The sequence below is a fragment of the Octopus bimaculoides genome, chromosome 7 (assembly GCF_046866305.1).
Source record: "Octopus bimaculoides isolate indiv1 chromosome 7, ASM4686630v1, whole genome shotgun sequence".
Taxonomy (NCBI): domain Eukaryota; kingdom Metazoa; phylum Mollusca; class Cephalopoda; order Octopoda; family Octopodidae; genus Octopus; species Octopus bimaculoides.
This window is the reverse complement of record NC_142934.1, coordinates 74,449,491-74,471,028: the sequence shown is the minus strand read 5'-3', so window position 1 is coordinate 74,471,028 and position 21,538 is coordinate 74,449,491. Positions and strand designations below refer to the sequence as shown.

The 21,538-nt window shown below is 38.7% G+C and overlaps 1 protein-coding gene across 1 annotated transcript in view; it reads right to left on the bottom strand.

Annotated features, from left to right (window-relative positions):
- LOC106882368 (uncharacterized) overlaps nucleotides 1-21,538 on the bottom strand; it is a 25,670-nt gene continuing 4,132 nt past the window's right edge. Inside the window, exons 2-4 of the mRNA XM_052969438.2 lie at nucleotides 10,779-11,130; nucleotides 3,346-3,509; nucleotides 1-594 (exon numbers count right to left, since the gene is read on the bottom strand). Coding sequence (XP_052825398.2) covers nucleotides 253-594; nucleotides 3,346-3,509; nucleotides 10,779-11,130 — 858 coding nt within the window. The 3' untranslated portion in view covers nucleotides 1-252. The remainder of the gene's footprint in view (nucleotides 595-3,345; nucleotides 3,510-10,778; nucleotides 11,131-21,538) is intronic.

The window sequence follows — 21,538 nt, the reverse complement described above, 5'->3', positions numbered from 1 at the left end:
TTTGTTTAAGTTTGATGATTTTAATTCCTCAAATATTCTTACAATGGTGGAAGATGCATAAACCAAAGTCCGCTCTAGACAAGCTTTTCACTTCCTCGATTCCAATTTCAATATATAAGTTTCAAATACCAAATAGTTCACAGGAACTATTTGAGGCTATGAATAAAATTTTAAAACACTCCTCTTATTATTCCAGCAACATTTATCGCAACATGCTTTTCACAGAAAGAACAAAACCGATAACAGAACTCATTAATCTGTCGGGATTTCCCCTTGCAAAACTTGAAGCAATTTCTTGTTGTCAATGTTTCCTCCTGTAACCACACACACAACATTTCCCGAGAGTTTTTCCTTTGCTGCCATGGCCGCTGCGACAGAAGATGCACCGGCTCCTTCTGTGATTACATAATTACTCTCCACTAATAGCTTGATAGCATCGGCTATATCTCTTGTACTGACCACTATCGTGTCATCAATTACCTTTCTTGCGACTGCCCACACGGGAATCATGCAGCCACGCCCTCCGATGCCGTCGCAAAAATTGGGCGTGTATTTGCATGGCACAGCTTTTCCAGCTTTTTGACTTTCGTAAACCTGAAAGGATAATAATAATAATGATAATAATAATAATAATAATAATAATAACAATAACAATCCTTTCTACTAAAGGCACAAGGCTTGAAATTTTGGGGGAGGTTTCAAGTCGATTACATCGACCCCAGTACCCAATTGATACTTAATCTATCGATCCCGAAAGGCTGAAAGGCAAAGTCGACCTCACCGGAATTTGAACTCACAACATAAAGACAGACGAAATACCGTTAAGCATTTTGCCTGGCAAGCTAACGAGACTGTCAGCTCGCCGTCTTAATGATGATGATAATAATAATAATTCTATCTCATCTTAGCACGAGGCCAACAATTTTGAGAGGAGGGGCATACTATTGCTTTCTATAGCACACTGATTTTATACTACTCTGTTACGTTTTAAGCAGTCAACAAGTCTCTTTTTTCTTTGTGTGTGTGCGTGTGCGCGCATGTAGTGATATAGTAGTGATATATGTAGTGATATATCCGAAAAGGTCTTGGTACAGGAAGTTAATAAACATCAAGCATATACATGACTTGTATAGGTGACAAAAAGCGGATAATATTCGATCAACAAAGCATATCAATCGGCGTATGTTATGCCTTTTTGTCCCATATCAAAATAGATGGAAATTTCAATAAAACGACTACTGCTATAAAACTCTTAGTTTGGTAACGAAGGTTGCTAATTATGCACATAAACTGAAAGGTTTAAGGAATGGAAAAGGTAAATCTAGATTACATATGTTTCTAAGTCAATCAGAACATCTTACGTAACTTGTAATACATACACACACAAACACACACACACACATATAGACACGGTCTGATCAATAAGTATCCTTTCCTTTTTCTATCTTTCTCGTCCCTCCCTAATTCTTCAATCCCTCTATCCACTACCTCTCTCCTCTCCTTCCACGTGACCGGTGTTCCGCCAAGCCTGACCTTTCTTTTTTGGTTCAGCCGTGCAACATCTCTCGTATTTTCTCCCATGACTTTCATTTTCTATGTTCCTGCCGTCAGGCTTCACTCCCACACACGCCAGGTTAATTTAATTCGTCCTTAGTCGAAAGACACCTGTTGTTAATGTTCTGTTGTTTGTATTTGTAATTATGTACCATTTCTCTTTTTTTTTAACTTTTCGTCCTTGTTTTCGTATACATACGCTTGTTTTCTTCCAAAGAATCTAGTGCTCTTAGTTTATATATATATATATATATATATATATATATATAGGCGTAGGTAAGTAGTTTGCTTACCAACTACATGGTTCCAGGTTCAGACCCTCTGCGTGGCACCTTGGACAAGTGTCTTCTACTATAGCTTCGGGTCGACTAAAGCCTTGTGAGTGGATTTGGCAGACGGAAACTGAAAGAAGCCTGTCGTATATATGTGTGTATATATGTTTGTGTATCTGTGTTTGTCTCCCAAGATCGCTTGACAACCGATGCTGGTGTGTTTACGTCCCCGTAACTTAGCGGTTCGGCAAAAAGGGAACGATAGAATTAGTACTAGGCTTACAAAGAATAAGTCCTGGGGTCGATTTGCTCGACTTGAGGCGGTGCTCCAGCATGGCCACAGCCAAATGACTGAAACAAGTAAAAGAGTAAAAGTATATATATATATATATATATATATATATATATATATATACACACATACATACATACATACATACATACATACATACATACATACATACATACATGTGTGTGTGTGTGTAACGGGTGATATTATTTAGTGAACAATAATATGGGAAGACAATAGTCGATACACAGTAGGATGGAATGTTGGAGCCGTAATTAGTGTGTAAGGATTGGTTCTTCGTTGATGGCCATTATGTAAAGAGGAAAGAACAGTGGTTGAAGTTGTGAAGAAATTATTTATTTACCGTTACATCGAATATACCTTGCCTCGACGGGCAGGTGAATAAAATCCTAGAGCGTGCGAAATAAATAAAAAGTTAATCTCGGCCTGTGTGTTCGTATTGTAATAGTAAACCATAGAGAGAGATGTGGTAATGTGCAGAGATGACAAAGTGAGTTAGTGAAAGTGAGAGAGTGTGGGAAGTAGGGTCTCATAGCTGTTGACAGTAAATTTCATTATCCATCTGACCATTGTCTTTAGTAGCTACCTTGCTTTGGATTATGGTTCTAGCGTTCTGCTCCCTAACTGATGGTAGCTGTCTGTGACTCGAGTTTGTCATTCATTTACTGATTGAGTTGTCACGAGCCGGATATCTGAGTTGTCACCATGTCACTAACTGATTCTTGCTTGGGGTTCTTGCTTTTATAACTATCCAGAAGAATAGACATATCGTTGAGAACGATGGGCTTCGTTTGTGGTACTGTGATATCTCTGTTCTAGCTTTTGGTGAAGTAGAAGAGGTTATAAGGGTCAAGTGATGAAGACGTTATTTTGGCCTAGCTAAAGGCATCTGGCACATGTAAAACCGGTGTCACTGAAAAAGCAATTGTTCCGTCGTGAGAAAAGTTCTGTTCAACTGTTAATTTAAATTTGGCAGTGGTGGATCGAATACGCTTCATGCCTGCAAGATGCACTACACACACACACACACGCACACACACGCACACACACACACACACACACACACACACACACATATATATATAGTTTTACTTCAGGTCGAATTATCGCGGTTGTAAGTAATTGACGCAAAGGAGAAAAGTACACACACACACACACACACACACACACACACGCACCCAGTTTGATCAAAATAGTTCTAAAATTTACCTGAGGTGAGGTATCAACTTCACTTGTGTAGATATTAACATCCGGTTTCAGAACTTTAACGGCAGTGCCCATACCGGAAGAAAGAGCACCTCCGCCATATGGTATTATTATTGTGTCCACGTCCGGTAACTCTTGCAATATCTCCAAAGCAACTGTGCCGTTTCCTTTACAAAAGAAAGCAGAAGATATTACATAAGTGTGCTATGGTTTTAGTTTTGTCGATGATGATGATGAGGAGGAGGAGGAGGAGGAGGACCACAACGACGATGACGACGACGATGATGTTATTTTGTCCCCAGTCAACTTTGATTCAGCAGACCTAAATTAAAGGTTTCCTAAATGCGTGCACACTGGTGAATTATCAGACACCGTAACTAGGTTTATGTTCTCCAATCTCTTCTTATGACTGCAGGTTGTGATTTAAGTGAATTTGGCAGCTATTTCTAGCAGATCAAATGGCTACGTAGAATTTACGTTTCGTGGTCGTTGTTGCTTAATTCCAAGTTATCTCTAAGCAAACAAACCTATAATTTCAAAGGAAAGTAGCAATCATTTAGACCCACTCAAATAGGAATATGAAGCCCATATATACAACGCGGAACATAAATACATAGTAAAGATAGAAAAGAAAAGATCTTTCGAAATCAATAACAAATGGACACAATTGATAAAAGAAAGGAGAAAAAATACTACCGAAATATAATATGATGAAAATAAATATCCAACAACAAAGAATGCCTGAAACAAAAATGCCTGCGAAATCATAAAAAAAAATCTGTCGGTATGAAAAATGACAGCAAAATCTTTGAACGAAAAAAAACAGTTCGACTCCAAACTCCGAACAATTTGTCAAGAACTTTGTGAAAGTAAAGATTTAAATTAATACAGCACCAACGGAAGAGGAAGTAGAAAAAAATTGGACAATAATTTGGGCAGTGAAGAAAATACCACGGAAAAGTTGCTCAAAACAATGAACAGAGCATTTGAACAATCATCGAAGGTTATAAGCATAGAAGAAGCAATACGCATTGAACTGGGGTATGTAAGATTAGATTAAATACAGACATATAAGTACTTAGAAATTAATGAACTACAGTGTGTAGCACAAAGAGATGAAAGAAAAGATTAGGAAGGAATATTGTAGATGGATTAGAATAATACGTAAAACAAAGCTAAATGCAAAATTAACCTACCTGGTTTTAATACTCTAGTTATCCCCAAAATAAATTTTAGTTTTGATATCTTCAATTTAACGTAAAGCTAAGTAGCAAAATTAAACAGAAAAAAAAACAAGAGAAGTAATGACAGCATTTAGAATACACCACCTAAAATCAGACACAGAAAGATTATATATACCATGAATACAGAGAAGGCTATTTATAAAATAGTCTTCTTGCAACTAGAAGACTATTTATAAAATGCTCTATGTAATGCTACAAAAATATCTAGTAAAGAATCGTAAAAAATAATATAAATCGCTATGAAACATACACACACCATGTCTCTATCTTTATAGAAGCCATTAAATTCAAACGAGAGCCTGAAATGACAGAGTGTTGAAGAAAATAGAGAATCAACAGCAAAGACTATGAAAAAGCTAAATTCTAAAATAAAACGTGGTTACAGAATGCCATGACAAAGCGATGGCAGGAAAAGCCTCTACATGGCCAATACTAGAGAAAGCAAAACAAAGGAAAGGTCGTAACACTGGCTGAGAAACTCAAGAAACTGAGGGGTTTTTGATTGAGACTCAAAACTAATGCTTCTCTCCAGGAGTCATCATAAGCATATAATGAAGTAGAATGCAGTAAGTAAAGGCAGAATATGTGGAGATGGGAAAGAAATAATAATGTACATTGTCTCTGGCTGCTACTCTCTGCGATATGACAAAATAGAAATCGAGGCTAATCGACCAGATATTGTTATCAACGATAATCAGGAAATGAAACTCCTTAAAATCGAAGTGTCCAAATCAACATACGGTTATGTATCTCTCGAAGAAATGGAGGAATTATCCAAATGTAAAGATTTTGAAATAGAGGTGACCCTAATATGAGGGTCTGAATACAGAAAGAATCCCTTTAATAAGGGCTTTTGGGATGGTAAAAAACAAACAAACAAAAACATGGAGACAAATACATAACCAAAACTCCATGAGTTACCACTATGCATAACATGTAGAAAATGGCTTCTGGGCAGTGCCCATATTAATACATAAGAACAGTTTCGGGACAATAAAACAATAAAACCAAAACAAAACAGTGCACACACCAAGGAACACAGGTACTTGAATTTTTTTAATTAAAAATATTAGTCTTTATCATCTTAATCAAAAGGCAGGAAAAAAACAGACAGAGAGACTATCTCATTATAGATCACTTGCAATGGGAGGAGTTGAATCTTATAAGAATGGAAAAACAAACAACAAATGGGTTGTACCTTATAATGAAACTCTTTTAAGAGCATCCAAATGCCACTGCAACATTGAAATCATTGCCTCAGTGAAGTCAATTAAGTACGTCTTCAAGTACACTCTGAAAAGAAATGACCAAGCTGCTGTTCAAATGAACAATGATAACGAAATTAATCAATATCTAATGGGTAGGTAAACTGGACCATCCGAAGCAGCTGCATCCATTTTAGGATTTTCAGTTCATGAAAGAGCACCAGCAATAGTAAGACTGCAAGTTCATCTACCAGAAGAAGAAAGAATATCACTTAGAAATGATGAGGATATATACGGCTGTCAATGAATGACATGAGAACAACATTGACAGCATTGTTTTCATTATGCATCAATGATGACTTTGCAAAAACATTACTTTATGCTGAAGTACCCATGTATCTCACATGGAACAGCAGTAACAAAGAATGGCAAAGAAGAAAGCGAGGAAGAAAAGCTGGAGGCCATTTGAATGTTTTCAAAGAAACACTTGGTCGTATTTATGTTGTCACATCAAAAGCAGGGGAACTGTATTATTTAAGAATTTTATTGCATTAGGTTTGAAATAGTATCTTTTCCTTTCCCGCTGCGCATCGACATTTCCAACTTGGAGTGGACCCAGGGAGTTACGGCGGATACATCTAGTATATATATATATATAATTGAGGAAAAAAAGAGAGAATTTGTCCTTACTTAGTGAAATGGAAAAGGAAAGATCCCTCATAAAAAAGAAACGAAGGTCTCAAATAAAAAAAATTACAATATGAAAAAAAATGACAGGTTCTTTAAGTGCAAAATAACAGTTTAAATAAAGTATAGCAGCAAAAATATGGAGAAGAAATCGTTTCGAATTATGCGGACATTTCTTCCTGGAAAATAAAGTATTTCAATCAAACACAAAAAGCTCCTCTAGACACACAAACGGAAGGGAAAAAAATAATAGCATAACACTAGAACATACACACACATCGACATCAACGGAAGTTCAAGTGTATTTGGGAGGAAATATGGAGTAATGACAATGAACATAATAAAAATGCACAACGGATCAGAAGAGAAGATAAAAGATATAGAAGCACCACAAGCATTGTCCATCATAACCGACGAAGAAAACATCGGCACGTTGAGAGTTACAAGCAAACAGAAACATAGTGCCTGAAATTGACAAAGTTCTCTATTTCTAGTTGAAACATTCATCTCCGCAGAATTTAATGAAGTCATAAGCAGACCAGAATCAACTTTAATGCCGGTGAAGAAAGCGACATTAATCCCGAAAAACAAAAATAACACAGCCAAAATATTAGTAGTTTTGTAACTAGATTTCATCATAATATACTAAGTTCTTACAGCTATACAATACAACGAGCTGCTTATTATTTTGAAGGAAAAAGGCGGCGAAATGGCAGAATAGTTATCGCGCCGGGCGAAATGCTTAGCGGTATTTCTTCTGACTTTACATTCTGAGTTCAAATGCCACAGGGATCGACCTTGCCTTTCATCCTTTCAGGATCTATAAAACAAGCCCCACTGGGCTCGATGTAATCGTCCTATGCCCTCCCCGGAAATTGTTAACCGTGTGCCAAAATTTCAGAAATAAAGTAGTCTCACTACTAACGAAATAGTTTCAAATAGTTTCAATTCCAGGTCAAAATGGAAAGCAGCAATATCATTACAAATCCAAGGGAAAACAGAAACATTCCTATATCACAAGAAGAGGACTCTTCCAGAGAGACTCATTATCCGCCTAGCTCTGACTTAATTAATAATCCCATTGAAAGAATCTGCCGTTGGATACAGTTGCTTCTGAGAAGCTATAAGTCATCACTTCTCTATTGGGGATTTGAAGACATATACAAGAGATAATATCAAGTTGGAAAATCTACTAGAAACTGTTCATAAATTCAGCCAAGGCATAGAAATATGTAAGGAATTAGACAAATGAGCCAAATTTACTTTAAGAAAAGGCAAAATAGCTAGAACTAAAAGGGTAATAATCAGAGTATAATATATGTTAAAATATGAACAAAAATATAGAAACAGTATCAGGGCTCAGAACGTTATACACTATCCAAAATATAACCCTACTAGACACAGCCCACTTCATACGCAAAAGACTTATGTAGTTCAAACAGTACATTCTCTGCAAACACCACATATCCAATAGCAGTGGTCCTCAACTACTTTTTGCCTGTGAATCCCTTTGATTTCTATTTTACTCTCCTGGACCCTAATAAACATTCGATGTTTAAAAAAAAACTCCCTTTATATTTTTATAATTAAATATTATTAGGAATTGTATGGAAAAAATTGTGAAAATATTTTGTGTATTTAGTACATAAATTTTAACAGCAAAATCTTATATGGATCTTCACCTCAAGGGTCATGTGGAACCCGGTTGAGAACCACTCCCTATAGAATAATCATCAACTAACTAAAATAACTCCCACATCATATACCCAGCAACATCAACGGCCACTTGTGCACTCCGACAAAACCGATAATGGGTGCCAACACCAATAGCTTACGCAACTCACATTTTGTATTTCCGCAACTCATTTATGCTATACAAACTACACATCACATACTTTACACAATAACCGTCCATACTGAAATATATAATACCAACAACACAGCACATATGAAAGAAAACCAATACCCCCAAAAATAACACAACTCACATTGCATGTGCTCTATGTAACAGAAGAAACATCAAAATAGCACCAGATGCAACAAGATAACATTTATAACAACGCAAAACTGATGTAGTATACAAACACAGATCTACATTCACAAAAGACAATGTTGCACACTCAATTTGGCTTTTGACTCTTGTTTACCAATCTCATGCTTTTTGTCCAGGCGATTTTAACTGGGCACTGTTCCGGTACAGCTTTGTTGCTCTCGGAGATCATTAGGATTTGAAAATCTATTTTGACGCCACCTGACGACTTATCACTTATAGTTAGCCTTTCTTTGATCACCCGCCTTTACTGCGATACAAAAGTAATTTCTAGCCATGGATCAACGTTGTTTCCCAAGTCTCTTATCGTTACTCTTGTATTTCTCTGATCCATGTACTGGGGCACCAATGTATAGTCAGAGATATGTCTGATAATTTCAGCCTGTGTTTCCGCTGGATCTTTACTTTGAAAGTACAGCAGATAGTGCCATTATTTTTTACCATTTTGCTTTAGAAATGTTTGCATTTAATGTCGTGAGGACAGATTTAAACCACTACCATCCTTTAGGAAGAACAGATATTTTTCTCTTTACTTTCCTTTTTATTAGTTTCAAAATTCTCCCTGCTATATTTTTTCTAGTAACTGTGATGATATAGAAATTCTATTTGTTCATTTACTATTAAGGGACGGTTTCTTTTTACATAACTACTATGTGAACGGATTACAGTGTTTGATTCTGTGCGAGAGTCACCACTGTTGTTTGTGTTGTAACTATCTCTACGTTCGAAAATACTTATTTATGTATTCGGGATATTATTTTTATTTTATCTATTAATCATTCACTAAACTTCATTTTTCCTTCTTTTCATACTTTCAGTTGTATGTTTTGATTCTGTGTTACTTTATTTTGCTTCGACTGCTATTGCAGTTTGAGCTACGTGACATAAATATTTTTGTCGTATCCGACTTATCCGACTTACGACCGATCGACTTTACGACGATTGGCCCGCCACCTCCCGGCAGCTATAAATAGTCCAGTTGAAATCTAATGGGTTTAATCCATCTACGGATGATGTCAGCTAACAAACGCTTCACATAGGTTTGGTTATCGATCGCCACTGTGATTATCCCAAGTATTGGATGAATATCCTGTCGCGGAAACATGGAGGCAACCTCGTATTTGTTTATAAGACGACAGTTTGAAACTCCAAAATTTTTTACTAACGCCAGTATAATAGTATACAGAATGCTATGTGTGACTTTTACCTGAGAATGTACCTTAATAATGTAAATATACAAAACAAATCTATGTATAGGCTTATAGGCCGACTTACGACCAAATCGACTTACGACCAAATCGACTTACGTCCAAATCGACTTACGTCCAAATCGACTTACGTCCAAATCGACTTACGTCCAAATCGACTTACGACCGGATTGACTTACGACCAGCCAGTAGGAACCAGTTGTGGTTATCGAGAACTGGATATCGAGAACTGGCTTTCCTGACGTGGTTATAGTTTCATCTAGTAATGCTTATATAAATTGCTTCGAAGATAGAAGAAAAACGACAACTATACAGTGCAGAGAATATAATGATAATAATTTTGGTACAAGGCCAATAGAGCGGGAGGAAGTTAGGCGATTACATCAATCTCAGAGCTCATCTGATACTTATTTATGGACCCCGAAAGGAACTAAATGCAAAGACCTCGGCGATTTTAACACAAAACGAAACGAGTCGGAGGAAATACCACAAAGTATTTTGTCCGGCATGGTAACGATTCTGTCAGTTCATCGCCTTAACAACAACAATAACAATGATAATTATCCTTTCTACTATACGCACAACGCCTGAATGACATCGACCCCCAGTTCTGAACTGGTACTTATTTTATTGACCCTAAAAGGAATTAAAGGCAAACTCAACCTCGGTGGATTTTGATCTCAGAATGTAGAGACGGACGAAGTGCCGCTAAGCATCTTGTCCGTAGTGCTAACGATTCTTATTTCTTTACTGCCCACAAGGGGCTACACACAGAGGGGACAAACAAGGAAATACAAAGGGATTAAGTCGATTACGTCGACACCAGTGCGTAACTGGTACTTATTTAATCAATCCCGAAAGGATGAAAGGCTAAGTCGACCTCGGCGGAATTTGAACTCAGAACGTAGCGGCAGACGAAATACCGCTAAGCATTTCGCCCGGTTCGCTAACGTTTCTGCCAGCTCGCCACCTTAACCACCACCACAGTAACAACAACAACAGCAGCAGCCACAACAACAACAAAGAGGATATGTAGAAATACCTGCGAGAACATTCCTATCAAATTCTGGATGTAAGTAAACACCAAGGTTTTCTCCTTTCTCATAAGTCTTGCGACCAGCTATGATTTCAAACCATTCTTTATGTTCAATCCTTACTATGTCAGCACCTAACTTTTCAACAGCGTCTGTTTTGCATTTTGGTGCATGATCTGGAACTAGGATTGTACATTTGATGTTGTTTCTTCTGCCGAACCATGCGACGGCACGAGCAAAGTTACCCGTGCTTACAGTGTACACAGCTTTGGTATTCGGAGGAAGGTTTTTGAAGCTACAAAAAGCGTTGCGTATCTTGAATGATCCAACAGGGTGTAGATTCTCAAGCTTCAAATAGATCTGGAAATATTAAAATAATCAATAAAACATAATAACCGTATGTATGTATGTATGTATGTATGTATGTATGTATGTATGTATGTATGTATGTATGTATGCATGTATGTGTGTGTATGTGTATGTATGCATGCATGTCATTATTCTGTTTTATTTCAAGATTTCTTGCCAATAGAGAAAGAGTCGGGTTCTAACTAGATTTCTAACTAGATCGACAGAGTATGTAAGTATGTATGTATGTATGTATGTATGTGTGCAGATTTATGTGTTTTCTTTTATGTATGTCTTCTCATGCATAAAATTGCATATCTAAACATGCTCATATATACTTAAATGATAAACTTCTGGAAAGTTTTACAGATTTTTACAGTTCCAGTGATGGCTTGGATCTGTCGAATCAGCTTTCTCCTTTCTGGCTTTGAGAAGCCTAATTTCTCAAGATTGGTATTTAGGCAGTGTGTTACATATCCTATTCCCCAATAATTACATTTATAAACCTGAACTTGTAATCTGGTTTCAAGGTATTAACAATTTGCTTATATTTGGTTAATTTACACTGCATACAAAAATATAGACATACTACATACATACAACAGCTTGAATTTATAGAGATTAGTGTATATTTTTTTCTATGTTCATAATTTTTTGTTTAAAATATTGAAAACAATTTGCCACCAAAGATAAAACCGTTGATGAAAATTTCTTTTTCTGAATGAAATATATCCTTATTTATTTCTTTTTTCAACATAGTATATAGTAATTTCAGATAAAATATATTTCTTAGTGCACAATAAATTTTTAACATATTATATAGATCTTATTATATAATAAAATGGCCAGTGATTCTTTTCGATTAAAATATCTTTAGATTAATATTATTAGTGATCCATAAGGACCGTTGTAAAATTTTTTTACCTAATCATTTTATCTATTTGAATTTTGTTTTTATTTTTATTGCATTTATCATATTTTAAAATTATTAACGCTCATGCTTGTAAACATATTTTAAATCAGTCTCTTTTATAATTTAACAGTCCTTGCTCGGGATTGTTGTCTATTTTTTGAACAAATATCACCCTGAGGAGACTGATATGCATAAATGTGAATTTTAAAAAATTCACTGGTGAATTGTTGGATTTATATTTGTTTTAATTATTTGTTATATTATATTATATTATATTACATTATATTATAATGTAAATAAATTGTTAATATGTCAATTGTATTTCTCTATTTCCTTTAATATATATATATATATATATATATAGATATATATATATATATATACGTGGGGGTGCGCGCACACCTACTTAGACACATCCCAAGGGTTTCACATTTCTCGTGCGATACACTTCACATCTAACACACATCACATTAAACATACTTCTTGCCCTCCTCGCAGTATTTTGTACACAAAAAGATCACTTCTCACATATGTACCACAGCTAAAATACAACTCAGATTTAAGAGACTGTAAACAATCAGCTGATATCTATGATGTCAACAATGCCTGTGCATGAGGTTATCGCAACCGGGTCGGCTTCATCAGAGCTTGCGTCCGAGGCTTCTATGCTCGCCATGCTCCCCTCCTACTCGACCGAACATCGGAAAGTTTCCTTGCCGGTGATCACGCAACCTAAAATTTTAGGCTTAATAATGTTTGGAGAACACCTCACAGACCCTGTCTGCCCTAATGGCATGATCCAAAGGCAAACCATGGCAAGACAAACCAATACCGATATGGGTCACAGAAAGAAGAACGTTATGACTTCAAGCACCATGTCTTCAAGCACAAGCAAAAGATACGCAAAAAGTTCAATACCATTCCCTGCCTATCCGGTTTTATATTTTAGGAGAGTGGGTTATATATCTTTAGATATACACCTAACTTTCCTACATTAAATTGGAAGAGAACTGAACGCAGAAACTCCAAACTGATCAACAACAACAAATATTTATTGTACGGTGGAAAAATAAAACAGCTTCTAATTGTCCGGTTTTAGAGTAGCCTGAAATGTAGATGTACGGTTCTTCGAGCTGGTGCCGTTATAGAGAAAACTTGGTTCAACCACACTCAAATGGGAGAACTTGCTTAGACGTCTTGCTTGGTCGCTTTCAGGCTTGGTAAGAGACAGTCTAATAGCGGGAACGCTTCGATGTTGAAACCCACGCATGCGTGGTTAAGGATTCAGTAATGGCGCCTATGCTTTTTGGCGCCAATATGACGTCACTACAATGGCTCCCCCTTGAGTGTGAAAAACGAAATTAAAAAATTTTGGAGGGACGTCTGAGGCGAGATGGCCATCGAAACCACGCAGAAAATGCGGCACAAATATATATATCAAACACTCGGTTTTATCTTCACTGTATGAGTGGGACATCCCCTCACGGAAAATAGCAAGAGCCAACCGACTAAGATACCTAGTACCAGGCAACAGGTCGAAACTGGCATCGATGCTCAACCACAGCTCCGCAACTGACCACGACTTCCTGAGTACAGACACTCCAAATCAATACACTCGGTTTTGTCGACTCTGTTAGAGTGGATGTTTTCCACTCACGATCAACAGACCAAATTTTCCTTGTGTTAACTTTCATAGAATATTCCGTACCAGGTAAACGGTCACAACTAGCATCTGATGCTCATCTATAGCTCTGCTCACCGACCACGACCTCCCGCGTATGGACATTCCAAATTTCCTTGTGTAACTTTTTACGAACCGGATACATAGTTTTTTTTTTTTTTTTTTTTTTTGAATGGGAGAAAAAATGTTCAATAAAAAATAAAAAACTGAAATTGTCCAGTAAAAACACAATAAATCAAACGTAAATAGTTTTTTTCCAATTTCTTGGGCCAATGCACCGTCCTGCCAAACCTAGTGACATAAGGTTCGCTAGGGTTCCTTTGCAACGACGAAGGTGGTGTAATCGTTGGTGTGTGTGATTGTGATGGTGCTGATGTTGGTGTATGCATTGGTAAAGGCGTTGACAATGTATGTGGTGATAGTGGTGTGTGCGGCATTTGAAACACGGGCATGTCGTCCACGGGAGTTGAAGGTTTGTCAAGGTACGCTTTTTTTCAGACGGTCGACAGACACAATTTCTGCACGACCATTAGCGTCGACCTTGAAAAACTTTGGAGTGCGAGAAAGCACACGATAGGGTCCTTTGTAAGGAGAAACAAGGGGTCCTTTGACAGAATCATCCCTAATAAACACATGAGACCAAGACTCAATGTCTGCTGGCACTCTAAAGGGAGGTGACTGTTGTCTGGGGCCAATAGATGGAAGATTGGAGAAATACTCTCGCAACCGAGTAACATAGGACTCTGGGTGTGGTGGTTGTGATGAGTCTGGTACCACCATCGCACCTGGCAACGTCAACGTGGTGCCGTAAAGAAGCTCCGCCGAGGAGTAACCCAGGTCAGCTTTTACCGCAGTCCGGCATCCAAGGAGGACAACCGGAAGAATTTCAACCCAAAACTGCGGGTTGGGCGAGGCGCGCAAGGCGGCCTTAAGTTGTCGATGAAACCGCTCAACCATCCCATTAGAAGCGGGATGGTAGCTGGTGGTGCGTATACGATGCACCCCCAGGATTCGTGATATGTCACGAAAAAGCGTGGCCTCAAATTGCCGGCCACGATCTGTGGTCAAACTGACCGGTACTCCGAACCTCGACACCCACCCAGAAACGAAAGCCTGGGCAACAGTCTCAGAAGTAATATCTGCTATAGGAATGGCTTCTGGCCAACGTGAGAAACGGTCAACACAAGTCAACAGGTATGAGAACCCGCGACACACTGGTAACGGTCCAACCAAATCAAGATGGATGTGACGGAAACGGGCTTCAGGAGAAGGAAATTGTCCAAGAGGGGCACGAACGTGCCTATGGACCGTCGCACTCTGGCACTTCATGCAGGAGCGTGCCCAAGTGGCAATTGATCGCCGCATATTGGGCCAGAAAAACCGAGCAGTGATAAGCTTTACTGTTGCTGAGATGCCCGGATATGACAAAGAATGAAGGGCATCAAACACAGAACGTTGATGGTTCGTAGGTACTAAAGGCCTAGGAGAACCTGTGGATGTGTCACATAATATAGAGCCCTCGGATGAAGGGAGCGGAAGATAAGCAAATTTACAGTTGCTGAATTTTGACGAAGTCAAATCTAAACTTGACAAAGAAGGTTGCTCCTGCGAAATTTCCAGCAAATCAATTTCCGCGGGAGTGGAAATAGAATGCACAGGAAGTCGAGAAAGAGCATCAGCTGTAATGTTCTCTTTCCCTGGCACATGACGAATGTCACCTGTAAATTGTGAGATAAAATCCAGGTGACGAAAAGCACGAGGAGAGAGAGCTTGTCCGTTTTAGAGGACAGAGCAAAAGTGAGTGGCTTGTGATCAGTATAAATCACAAACTCTCGTCCCTCGAGTTGGTGTTGAAAATGCCGAATCGACAGATAGATCGCCAATAGCTCACGATCAAAAGTACTATACCTGCGTTCGGCAGGCTGTAATTTACAAGAAAAGAAAGCCAAAGGTTTTGTTTGATTGTCTACAGTGTGCTGCAAAACAGCACCGACCGCAGAATCGGAAGCATCCACAGATAAAGAAAGCGGAGCATCAGGAGCGGGATGTGCAAGAACAGGAACGGAGGATAACTCCTGTTTCACAGACTCAAAAGCAGATAACGCCTCATCAGTAAGAGTGAGTCCAGTATCCTTCTTAGAATGGCCTTGCAGTAGCCTCGTTAAAGGAAGTAGCTTGTATGCACACCGGTCAATGAATCTCCTGTAAAAATTGACCATGCCTAAAAAATGGCGCAACTGTCGCAGAGAGGTTGGAGGTGCGATGCGTTGAATTGCATCGACTTTAGCAGGAAGAGGTTTGATCCCATTAGAATCAACCAAATGTCCCAGAAAATTCAGGGATGACTGCCCGAAAAGACACTTGTCGGGATTAATCTTCACATTATAAGCGCGAAGACGCTGAAAAAGTTGCGACAAATGGTGGAGATGATTCTCTTCCGTATCACTAGCGATGAGTATATCATCGACATAAGCGAATACAAAATCAAGTCCACGAACGACCTCATCCATAAACCTCTGAAAAGTGCTAGTAGCATTACGCAAACCAAAACTCATAAATAGAGATTCAAAACAACCGAAAGGTGTAGTGATGGCTGTTTTAGGGATATCCTCTGGATTTACTGGTATCTGATGATAGGCCCGTACCAGATCAATCTTAGAGAAAATGGTGCATCCATGCAGGTTCGCCGAGAAATCCTGCAAATTCCTGATGGGATAGCGATCAGCTATCGTCACAGCATTTAGTCTCCGATAGTCCCCCACCGGGCGAAAATCCGAATCCCCTTTACGGGCCAAATGTAGAGGAGATGCCCATGGGCTGGTGGAGGGGCGAATGAGGACGAGTTGAAGCATATGCTCAAACTCGGCCTTGGCCGTCTTAAGACGATCAGGCGCTAGGCGACGTGGTCGAGAAAAAACCGGAGGACCAGTCGTCGTGATATAATGGAGGGTAGAATGTGCAGGTTTAACCGGCTTGAAAGTAATATCCACCAACTCCGGAAAAGACGCTAAAAGAGAATGAAAAGCGTCCCCAGCAGTGGCAATAAAAAATGCTGGGCTAAGAGGAGAATTGGTAGAGCTCCTTGCCGGCGTGGAAAGGGATGTCGAGTCATCGACAAGCCTTCGACGTCGGACATCTACCAATAATTGAAAATGATTTAAAAAATCCGCACCCAAAATGGGATGTGGAATGTCAGCTATGACAAAAACCCATTGAAAGTCTCTACGAAGACCAATGTCTAAACGTAGAGAAAGCTGACCAAAAGTAGGAATCGGAGATGAATCAACTGCGTGCAAAACAATTTCAGAACGGCGAGGTTTGTCGACTGTTAGACGAAGCGGCCAAATACTACAACAGGAACCAGTGTCAACCATGAAGAATTTCTTCGACACTTGGTCCTGGACGAATATTGCACGATTAAAAACAGGTTGGGTGGAGGAAAGGGACGTGCGCACTTTCTCCTCTACTCGTTTCCCGATGCCTTGAACGAACAAGGCTGAATACATTTTGCCGCCTTGTTCGAAAAGTTTGTATGGTACCAACACAGACCTTGCTTCTTCCAGGTAGCTCCCCGATCTCGAGAAAATTTTCGAGACCGGGAAACGCTACGAGATTGGGAACCACCACGAGATCTCGAGAAACAGAGGTTATTTACGGTGCGAGTGAGCTCCTGAATGCTACGTAGCAAATCCTCATTGGTCACCGAAGAGGACTGCCTTGCAGGATCTGCGGAAACAGTACGTGGTGTGTCCGTGGAGGACTCGGAGCAATTTGAAACAAGTCGAGAAGGGTTCACTGAAAATTCCATGACCCTATCGGCCATAGTGGCCACTTGATCTAGTGAGTTCGAGTCCGAAACTGTTGCCAATATTGTCTGGACTTGCGACGGTAACCGTGTAAAGAATATCTTTCTAAGAAGTGGCCCGTCTGTTGATTCACCGCTGAGACCGCGTAGATGAGTTAAAAACTCCGTTGGAGTTCTATCGCCTAGTTGTTCATCCGCCATCAGCTCATGAAACTTGCTGGTGGCAGATCTGGCAGTCCTTCGCAATATCTCAGTCTTGACCTCATCGTAGGTCGCGTCATCTTTCGGAGTCGTGATAAAATCCTTCGACACTTTTAGAAGCGACGAAGGCAAATTGCATAGCATTAAAGATAGCCTCCGAGTGGGCGAGACATCATGTGCCCGAAAAAAATTCTCTAACTGACCAAAAAATACGTCAGTCTCTCCGGCGAATGAAGGCAGCCTTGGCAACGCACACGTATCGGTAAATGATTCCGTCAAAGGTAAAATAGGAAGAAACAATAACGAAAAACGTGTAGAATATGCAAAAGGCCAAAAAAAAAAAATTTCACCGCAAATGGAAAAGGAAACACGCTATTTTTTTTCTGTACCTTTCTGTTTTCCTCTGTAATGTATGTGCACAATAAGAACCAAAATGGAAAAAGAAAGAAGAAAAAGAAATATTCGCTAAAAAAAAGAACAATGTGGTTGCCTTCTGTATTTTTTTTGTATTGTTTTCCTTTTTTTTTTTTTTGTAGTGTGTTTAGTTGTGTGCTTGTACTGTCTGCGGGAAAAAAAAAACTTTTTTTCTTTTTTTTTGAAAACCCACCTTGACGTGCTGAAAGAAAATGGAAAATAACAGTCAGAAAGAAAGAAAAAAACGTCTGTGTCAGCTTGGCACAATGTGAGTTTGTATAGTCGGAAATGCTATAGAGTCAATATCTCACTGTGAAATTGTTCAAAAAGTCGTTATGATGATGGCGTCGGCGGCCGGAAACTCGTGTTGCTCATACCAATGATGATGCTGATCAGTCCAGATCGTCGTGGCTGCAGTCGTTCCTTAGTCGGGGTCACCACTTTAGGAGAGTGGGTTACATATCTTTAGATATACACCTAACTTTCCTACATTAAATTGGAAGAGAACTGAACGCAGAAACTCCAAACTGATCAACAACAACAAATATTTATTGTACGGTGGAAAAATAAAACAGCTTCTAATTGTCCGGTTTTAGAGTAGCCTGAAATGTAGATGTACGGTTCTTCGAGCTGGTGCCGTTATAGAGACAACTTGGTTCAACCACACTCAAATGGGAGAGCTTGCTTAGACGTCTTGCTTGGTCGCTGTCAGGCTTGGTAAGAGACAGTCTAATAGCGGGAACGCTTCGATGTTGAAACCCACGCATGCGTAGTTAAGGATTCAGTAATGGCGCCTATGCTTTTTGGCGCCAATATGACGTCACTACAATATCAAAGTGACTTTCTGCTAGAGACATGCTTTTGGCAAAAGCTAAGAGGTACCTCACTTCTAGTGGCTTTCCAGTACGTCGGACATCAATCCTGAATTTCTGAGGGCCCGTTCTAACACGCGCGCGCGTGCGCACATGAACGCACGCACACACACACACACACACACATACACACACTCACACACATTCACACAGACACATACACATACATACATATACCCAAACACGCGCGCACACACATGTGTATGTTTTATGTAAGTATGTGTGTGTATGTGTCTGTGTATGTATGTATGTATGTTTGTGAGTATGTATGTATGTATGTCTAGTCAGGTATCACTCACGAGCAAGTATGGCCAAGTAATGTTGCAAGTCTGCTTGGTTATGAATATCGCGAGGAGATTGTTAACCTATGTTACGGACTTGCTATGATGCTTGTTGGTGTGTGTTGTATTGTGGAAGACCATCGTCTTGTGGTTTGACTGACAGCGTGCATAATAAACTAAGAAAACCCACAAACTTTAAGCTTTTGACATATTTATTATTGGACACGAATAGATAGGAAAAGGTGCAGATAATATAACGGCCGACTAAGAGGAGACAACCGTTCTGTATCTATGGAAGGCTAGCTGTGGTACATCGTGTATGAATATCCGAAGTCATCTCTTGTTCGAGTGTATCGCTCCGAGTGCTCGAGGTGGTCTGCGCCAATTTTAGAGGATGAAAAAGGGAAACATTTTAAATGATTTGAGTAAACGATATCACGTCACAGCTTCACGCTGATTGTTCGATTTATAGATCAATCACGTGAAACTGTGGTGGCTCACTCGAGACACCTAACTAAATATCTTGCGGTTGGGGTTCGAATCCCGACAGAAATCTTTTCCCAGTGACTTGAGGTGTAAGCGAAGAGAATGAAAGAACAAAATAGCTAAATCATATAGAAATACAATGTACCAGCATATGTACAAAAAGACATGCATTGAATATAGAATAAATGCTTAAAGTTCATGTAACAACGATTAAACAATAAGTTTGTAAGATATGCAAATAACCTTTACAGATCTTGGATCTCTTTCAAAACGGGGGCGCCAGTTTTCATTTATGTTTTATGTAGTGTTTTTGGTACGGAAAGACTTTCAAACTTCGTATACTTATCTATTTTGTGTTATAGAACAGAAAAAAATTTTTGTATTCGAATTTATTTCATGTAAAATATTGTCTTATTTCGATAATTTCTACTAATCACTGACGTCTATTCAGTTGAAAACAGTTAGCGCTGTAACGGTGTATATCGTATTAATCCCCTAACCCTAACTAGACTGTTAACCCTAACCCTAACCCTAACCCTAAAACTAACCCTAACTCTAGAATCCGAACTCTAAAATTGTTACACACATAGATACGCACAGCGTAATTTATTATATAAACAATATATGCATATAAATTACGATTAAACCGGATGAAATATGTCACAGGGAATAACATTTTTATGACCGCCCAGCAGTAACTCTATTCAGCTGAATAGACGTCAGTGAGTGGTTGAAATTACAGAAATAGGATAACTTTAACATGGAATAACTTGCGATGTACGTTTTTTTTGTTAAGAAGACTAAGAGTAAAAGATGTTTTATATGACACATTCTACCAGTGTCCCAAGTTTCAAAGTGTTTCGTTAGCGTTTCGTTAAGAAAATACTGGTGCCCCCGTTTTGAAATAGATCCCAGATCTTTTTCCTTCTACAAATATTTCTACAGTTCTTTTTCCTGTAAAATAAACTGTAAAAAAGATCTCTTTTTCTTTTTTTCTTTTCTTTTTTTTTTTTTTTTTGCATGTGCGTGTGTGTTAAAAAAAAGTAAATTTAGGTGAACTCTTTTGCCACTTTTGGTTATTTTGTCTGTGTGTGGCGCAATGTTGTTGGATAATGCATTATTTCCTCGTTTGAATTGATCAGGTGTGGCAGATGAGGAAGAAGATTGTTGTGGGTCTGTTTTTTGCTGGCATTTTCTTGTGTTGGTCGTTACCAATTGTCGCCATATCACGCCACAGATTCACGTTGAAGGATCAATTTATAGATTAATCACGTAAGACTGTGATCGGTCACACGTGATGCCTGAATATATATATTGTGGTTGGGGTTCGAATCTCTTCAGTAACATGCCATGAATTCACCAAATTTTTTTAAATGCCTGTTGTCACTAGCGTTATGTCCCATTACGTTCTGAGTTCAATTCCGCTAAGGTTAGCTTTATCTTTCATCCCTACATGGTCGATAAAATAAAGCACCAGTAATGCATTGGGACGCTTTAATCCACTTGTCCCTCCCCACAAACTGTTGGCCTTGTGCCTAAATGAGAAATCATTACTTAAAATTTTCTAGGCTGTCACCCTTGATTTTTTAAAAAACTAGAATTAGTTATTTAGTTTACATAGTCTATTTATTTTATAACATATGGTATTACTTGTAATGTTTTTTTTTTTGTCATATGTATATAATGTTTTCAACGTAAAATAAAATAAAATTCTCCTGCCGGTGTATCAATATGAATAGCTTACAATAAAATTTCACTGGATAGATT